This window comes from Budorcas taxicolor, chromosome 18 (assembly GCF_023091745.1).
Source record: "Budorcas taxicolor isolate Tak-1 chromosome 18, Takin1.1, whole genome shotgun sequence".
Lineage (NCBI taxonomy): Eukaryota > Metazoa > Chordata > Mammalia > Artiodactyla > Bovidae > Budorcas > Budorcas taxicolor.
In genome coordinates, this window is record NC_068927.1 from 15811122 (window position 1) to 15818707 (window position 7586).

Consider the following 7586-nt stretch of genomic DNA (forward strand, 5'->3'; position numbering starts at 1 on the left):
GACCCCAGATCAGCAGGGGAATGTGAACCTGGCCTGATGGACAGGTGGATGGAGAGCAGAGGCCTACTTGCCCTCCAGAGAGAATGCGGTCTTCACTGGTGCTATAAAGGGGACACCAGGGACTGGGGACATTTGGGGCTTGGAGCCCCAGAGCAGCTGTGTTTGAAACTTGAGGAGCTGATAACTGAAAGATTACAAGGCAAAGAGGGTTGCTTTAGAGAAGCCCACGGAGAGGTTTTTTTAGTTACTTAAGGCCGTGACCGAGTGTGTCTGCAGCCCAGACCCACAGCTTCCTTTCTCAGCTCTGAGCTGAGCCTGATCAGTGCACACTGCCCCTTGAGGGAGAGAGTGGGGCATCTGTCTGGGCTGGGGGTGTGGGGAACAGGCAGGGGCCCAGCAGGGAAACCTCTGCATTCAGGTCTCACCAGGGCTGGGCCTGTGCCAGGTGCACCTTCCTGCTGTCCCTCATCATGGGGTGAGCATGCATCCCGGAGGCCACTAGACGTGGGGTGAAGACGCACAACAGCTTGCCCCTACGGTGTGAGGGGGCTGCCTGCTGGCTGTTAGCGTGCGGCTCAGACTGAGACCCCCATCAACTGCTTTCTCTGCACCCGAGGAAACAAAGTCCAAGTGAAGCGCATAAAGGGGACACTGTTGCCATGTGCTTTTAAAAAACATTCAAGTTTAATAATTTAGGCTTTACCAATAAGATATATATTTCTACTTTTCTATAAAAGGCGTTAGTGGAACATCCCTGAGTAAGTCAAGCCGGCGCTGACCCCGTGGTGCCCGGACCTCACCTGCCCACAGCTTCGTCCTATGCCCTCCACAGCCCCCACTGGCATCTGCGCCAGGCCCACCCTGTGCCCCGCTCCGTGCACGGCAGCCTCGGTGGGGTCCGGCAGTCCTCCAGAGGAACGAAGGGTGCGGGGAAGTTATTCTTAGGTGCACCGCTGTTGATTCCTGACACAGCGGCAAACCCCACTTTCAATATCCGGCCGTCACTTCAATACGGAGAAAACCACGGTGAGATTCTTCCGCGTCCCCTGAGGGAAGGAGAACGGGAGGTGAGCGGCCTCCAGAGCTCCGCCCACCGAGCCCCGCCCCACCCGCCGGGGCCCCGCCCCGCCCCAATAGGTTACCGCCCTCCTAGGGCCCCGCCCACCGGCTCCGCCCTCGTGGCCTGAAACGGGCCCCGCCTTGGAGGCCGCTGTGAGGGAAGGATCCCACTCTGGCTCCTGGGTGTCCTCGGAGGCCTCCGCGGTCCGTGGAACTGATCCCTGGTAAATTGGTCCTTTTGGGCAGCACCTGGAAACAAAGGCCCAGTCCGCCTAAGATCTCTGTTCTCATATCCTCTTCCCGACCCCTAGCCGAGAGGAAGGCTAAAGCTGCCTTCCTGGGTTTCGCTGCTGAAGGCTCTTAAGCAGGTGAACATAGGCCCCAGCACCCACCAGGCCCTGGCAGCCCCAGGGCATGAGGCTGCCTGAGGTATCAGACCCTAGCCTGGTCCCAATCGTCCCAAGATCCCCACTTAGGCCACAACAGTCCAGCCACAGCTTCAGTCAAGCCAGCATCTCCCCCTGCAGGTGAGGTCTGAGTCAGGAAGGAAGCCTCCCCCTGCAGTCCAGCAGATGTGCCCAAACACCAGAGACTGGCAAAGGGCCAGGCTGGGGCAGCTGTGTGTCCTTGCCACTCGCCCCACCCCCACCCCCTCGCCTTGCAGTGACACACACCTTGATGACCCGGCCTCGAAAGATGCTCTTGTCCAGCTCCACGGCGGCCTGGGCCGAGCTCTCGGTGGCAAACTCTATGTAGGCATAGCTGGGATGGAGCAGGGGACAGTGAGGGCAATGCTTACCCAGGCACAGCTGTCCTCCCTGGGCACTGGACCTTTCCTCGAGGTCCCCTCCCCAAGGCCCCACACTGACCCCTTGGGGTGTCCAGAGAACTTGTCACACAGGATGGTGACCCGGTGAATCTCCCCGCAGTGGTTGAAATAGGCCTCCAGCTCCTGGGCCGTGCCCCCATAGTCCACCTGTCAGGTATGGGCCATGGTGGGGGCCCTCGTGCACTGGCCTCCCCCTCCCAGGGGCTCCTGCTGCACGTTTTCTTGGTAGAGAGGGGTTGATTGGGCCCCGAGGTGGGGGGTAGTAGCTTGGGCCCCTGTCCTCCACTCCTGTTGGAGGAGGGGACTGGAAACCCAGAGGAACACTCCCCAAGTTCACTGGCCTAGGCGGGTGTGTGTGTGTGTGTGTGTGTGTGTGTGTGTGGGTGTGTGTGTGGGTGGGTGTGTGTGTGTGTGTGTGATCTGCTCACAGGGAGACTGCACAGGCTACAGTGGGTCTGACCACAAAGGGTCCACACTCCCTCTTGGGGATGCCCCCTCATCGGACCCCCAACCCAGGCCACAGTGGATCTGACCACAGAGGGTCTCCGCTCGGTCTTGGTGATGCCCCTTCATCAGACGCTCCTCCTGTTTCTCCCTCGCAGGCCTGTGTGGCTTTGGAGTCTGCCCCTGAAACACGGCCCTTCGCCCTTCCTTTAATCCTCTCAGCCAAGAGGGGGCTGCAGTTGCCCTCCTCCCTTCACTCACATTGCCCACGTAGACGGATCTATGGTCAGCCTCTGCCTTCTCCAGGGGGCTGTCTGTGGAGAAAGGGGCTTCAGGACCAGGGGCTTGTCCTGGGCAGGGGGCTCCCGGCAGCTGCTAAGGGCAGACACCCCACCTGGTTGGGTCAGTCCTCACTCCTCCGGGAAGAGGTGCACCCGCATCTCTTGGGGGCTCTTGGAGAAGACCACCTCTTGGGGCTTATCCAGAAGGCCCCACTACCAGGCTGGACCTCCTGGAAACCCCAGCCTCTCCCTGGGAGTTTCCATTCATCCCAATTTACCAGGAAAGGGGTGCTCAGAGCCATGCAACCGAGGACTCAGGCCCATGGCCTAGGACAGCGGTCAGCCTGGCCTGCTGGCTCCTACCTGTCTTGGGACTCAGTAGCTGCCTGGCCAGCAGGGCCCCGGCAGCTTCCTCTCCTTCATCCAGGTCCTGCACCCTGGGCGGCTCCGGCCCCTGGGCCTGCTCCATGGCCCACAGCTTCAGTCTGATGGCCTCCAGCTCCTGCCAGCACATGGCCCAGGCTGAGCCTCGAGGTGGGACGGCCCCTAGGCTTCCCTGGAGCAAGGACAGAGGGGATGGGCCTGCCTGTCCTCAGGTTATTCTGGGGGCTCCCCGGAGGGGCGAGGGAAGCCGTGAGGACATGGGCATGCAGAAAGCCCCTTTTATACACCCCAACACACAGAGGCCTCTCCAGCTTGTGTGTTGCGGGTGTACCTATGCCCTCCTCCAGGCGGGGGACAGTGGCCCTCTGACCCCTGGAGGCAGAGCTGCAGCGGTCTATCTCCCGGCCCCAGGCACCGGGTTCTCCCAGTTCCCAAGATCCCACTGGCTTCCCCCAGGCGTTCTGCTCAGTGGTTACCTGGTCAGGCACTGGGCACTCAGCCAGGCCCTCCCTCTCCAAGAGAGACAGCAGGAAGCCGGCATCTTCCTCATCATCTTCCTCAGCTTCCCCCATCTCCTCCTCCTCCCCGCCAGCCCCCGGGCCCAGATGGGTCTTCTCAGCTGGGCTCCAGGCCCCCCAGCCCTGGGCCTCGGGGTCTGAGGAAGCCCTCTGGAGCCAGGCCTCAGTAGGGGGAGGGAAGAGGGCGCGGCTGAGGAAGGGCCACATGGCGGCAGGGGTATGGGGCAGGCCAGGCTTCCAGGCTCACTCCACGGCAGCACCTGCCCGCGCCCTCCTGGGTTTTAAGCCTGCCCTCCCAGGCCAGGTGTTCTCACTAGAGGCTTCAGCGGTCTCCTGGCTGGGGCCAAGCCTCCACTCTGGCTTCTGGGCCCTGAGGGATCAGAAGCCAGACCCCTGTCCCGGGCCCTTCTTCCTCACCGGGCAGCCCCTCTGGGGCACTTGAGATGGAGAGGGTGCAGCTGAGGTGGGGCTGGGAGGTCCATCCCCCCACAGCTCAGCCTCTCCTGCCAGGATGCAGGAGTTGTTGACGATGGAGTTGTCTATGAGGTTGTTGTCCACACGCCTTGCTGTATCATACCTCCAGTGGTCGACCACCGTTAGCATGACACAGGCACGAGCAAGTTATCCGAGTGTGCAGAAGCGAAAGTGGGGCATGGAGGTCAGAGCAGGCTTCCTGGAGGAGGTGGTGTTTGAGCCAGCCTTCCCAGATCGGGTCAGGCAGAGGCAAGGCGAGCGTGGCCTCGGTGGAGGGAACAGCTTGAACAAAGGTCTGGGGGTGGGGGTTGGGTGCCACGGGGTCAGAGGTCTTGCAGAGTGGGGTACTGGGCCAGAGGAGAGACATCCCTCCTCTTGACCCCCCTGGATCCCCCACGGACCCTCCCCCCTCAACCGTAGCTCTTAGGTGGGAACCCTTGACAAAACCACAGGCCTGTGCAGATCAGGTCGATACCGGGGGCTTGACGGCAGCTTGTCAAATCCTGGCCGCTTCCCCTCACTCTCCTCAAGGACGGCTGCAGGCCTGTGTCCCTGGGTGCCCTGGTTTCCGGTCTCCCCTCCCAGCAGCTGCTCTGGCCTCTTCTCACCCTGGTATGGCATCCTCCTGAGTGTTTGCTCACCCAGCCCGTATCGCACCCTCCAGGCCGTAGCTGGTAGGTCCCCTTGGACCAGTTGGGGTCTCTTCCCTGGGATGCAGAGCTGGGGGACGGGAGAGCTGAAGCCTGTGGACCTTGGGGGGCCACAGGTGGGAGGACGAGGCGTGTGCTGTGGGGCCCGCGGTGGCTGCCTTTCTCCTTGTGGCTCTGTTCTCACCTCTGGGGAAGCTGAACTAAGGCTGCATCATCCCCTCTCCACCACCCCGGCCCTGGAGGGAAAGGAGCCGACCTGAGCTGGCTGTCAGCCTACAGGCATGGCCTCCTAGCTCCCAGCCCTCCTGCCTGTGACAGCTCTTCTCCCCTTGGCTGCACATGGTTTTATGCACTTGCATGTCTGAGGCACCCGGGGCACTATTGCCACTGTGCTGCTGCTTCCAGGAAGCCCTCCTGATTGCTCCCTCTTGTGGCTACAGTGCCCAGGCCTCTGTTGGTCCTGTGTCAGGCACATGTCCCCAGGTCCTCCCACCCCGGCTGGCCAGAGCGCCTCAAGGGCAGCGCTGAGGACATGGTCCCGGCCCGAAGCTGGTGGACAAGGACAGAAGTGCGGCTGCCGCAGGTCTCCCTCACAGCTCAGGGCAGTCGGCTCCCCTCACTTGCAGGCTGAGACTCCATGGAGGGGCTCTGGCCTGGGCACCTCCCTCTACCTCCACATGGCTGAGCGACAGCATGGCGGCTGTGTCCGAGCCAAGGGCCGGCTGGACTCCGGCCTGGCCCGGCAGGCTCCTCTGAACTTAGATCTCTGCAATGGAAAATTGCTGTCATCCCCTCTGTGCCGGCACTGCTGACGCACCAGGCCCGCTGGGGCTCCCGCCAGCCGCCTGGCGTGGGGACAGGCTCGCCCCCACGCTGGCCTTTCCAGTGACGCCGTTCAGAATACACCATGTTCCAGGCTGGGCTGGAGTATTAATAACAGCCTCCTCCCAGGACCGCCCCGGAGCCCGAAGCCCTAGCCCGGGACACCCACACTGGGCAGGACCTGCCCTGTGAGCCGGGACACCACAGCAGGGACATCCCGGCTCTGTGGAGTCAAGGTGTCCCTTCCCTTGGCGTCCACCCTCAAGAGCTTGTGGGTGGTGCCCACACGGCCGCAGGGAGGGGTGTTCGGCGCCCACCCCCCCAGGCCCGCCCAGAACTCAGGAGGCAAGTCATCTGCCCCATCCTGCTGATACTCCCACCCTGCGTCACATGTTCATCCATCCTCATGAGTCAGGGTCTTGTCCCTCTTGCCTGGCCCTGAAAAGACCCCCACACAAATCTGTGTAAAATGGGCCTAGAAGGAGTGGCCGGACACTCAAGGAGACGCGGAGCCCGTGTTGGCGAATGGCGGCTTTATTCCATGACACAGAACCCACGGGGCCTTGAACAGAGAGATGGGGGGCGTGGGAGGGCAGCTGCCAGGACCCCGCCCAGCACTGAGGAAGACAGCCTGACCCCTTTGGGAGAATTAAAACATAGCGTGAGATAAAAAGAAGAGGAAGTGGACAGTCAGTCCTTCCCCACCAGGCTGTGTGTGGATGTGCCTGGCCAGGCTCCCACTGCCGGAGCCCCTCACCCGTGGAGGCTGGCCTGACTGGGCCCCTAGCCCTGCATTCAGATGTTTACAGTCAGGCTCCCATTGAATCCCCGACGATGCATTATTGCTATAGGGGTCTCTGGTGAGGCGCCCCAGGGGCCGACTTAATTGAAATGAAAAGAACAGGAAGCAGGCAGACGGAGTTTTCTGGAACACTTTGGACTGTATGGGTTGCTCCAGACAGCCGGCTCCCCAGGCCTCCTCCATGTGGGGCGTCCAGGCCCCTCGACTCCTCCGCCTCCTCCTCGGCCAGCAGGACAAATCTGGTGGGGGGAGCGGGGACTGGAAGACATCTGTGGGCTGTGGGGGCCTGGAGGCAGGTATGCGGCCGCAGGGGCCAGCGAGAGATGGGGTGGGGCCTGCACTAGACCTCCAGGGTCCTGGGAACAGCGGCCTCATCAGCCTGTGCGGGGCTCCTTCTCTGCTCTCCAGCTTGGAGGGGCTCACTCCCAGCTCTGGGACCCCCAGATGGGAGACAGGCGAGAGGGAAAGGTGGGGCCAACAACGAGCAGCCAGAGAAGGGGCTCCGGGAGCCCTGGTGTCTGCTGCCAGCCAGCTTGGGGCTCTGTCTCCCTCCCTTCCTGGGGACGCCTCCAGGCAGTGACCCCTGGTGACAAGGAAAGCAGCAGGCGCCGCGCCCCCCATCCGCCCCCAGCAGTGTCCAAGTCTTGCCAGGGAATGTGCCTCCCTGATGGACGGCTGGGGTCACAGGGCCCCTGAGCAGCTGTATGGGCCGCCTCCAGCACCTCTCCTGGCCCAAAGCCACCACACTTGCCAGGCGGGCCCAGACTGGCCAGAGCTGTTGCTACAGCGTCGGTCCAATCTGCCCACAATGCCTGTAGTGGAACCTGGCCTGTTCCTGGAGCAGGCCTGGATCCATGGGAGGGGCACTGGGAGGGGATGGCCAAGGTGGCTTTGGGTCACTGAGGGTGTTGGTGCTACACTGGGTCCTGGCTGGGGATGGACTGAGGCGTGGTTGTGTGGGTTAGTTGGAGACACATGCATGGCGTGCAGATGGGTGGATGGTGGAAGGATGAATGGGGGACCAGGTGACAAAGAGTAATGGACAGACGGACAGATGGATGGACGGATGGGTGAGAGACTGGATGGCCAGAGAGGTGACCAGATTGGTCAGAGGGATGAACTGATAAAAGCATCAACAGATAATTAGAATATCAACAGATAGCCAACAGATAGCCTGAAGAGATGGGCAAAACAATGGGCAGACACACGTGTACAGAACTGGGCCAGGCAAGGTGGGTGGTGCCCAGGCCTGGACTCTGGAAGAACTGGCAAACAGGAGGGAGTCAGGGCCAGTCCTGACCTCTCTCCACAGTGTCACTGGGA

General features: G+C 62.0%; 1 protein-coding gene across 1 annotated transcript; it reads right to left on the reverse strand.

The window, feature by feature from the left end:
* Window positions 1–1006: 1006 nt before the first annotated feature.
* PABPN1L (PABPN1 like, cytoplasmic) lies at window positions 1007–3722 on the reverse strand. The gene is made up of 7 exons (XM_052656176.1): window positions 3474–3722; window positions 2977–3115; window positions 2594–2646; window positions 1929–2035; window positions 1734–1821; window positions 1166–1308; window positions 1007–1046 (listed from the first exon to the last, which is right to left on the reverse strand). The coding sequence occupies exons 1-7, from the start codon at window positions 3720–3722 to the stop codon at window positions 1007–1009; spliced, it is 819 nt and encodes a 272-aa protein (XP_052512136.1).
* Between the last annotated feature and the right edge of the window lie 3864 nt (window positions 3723–7586).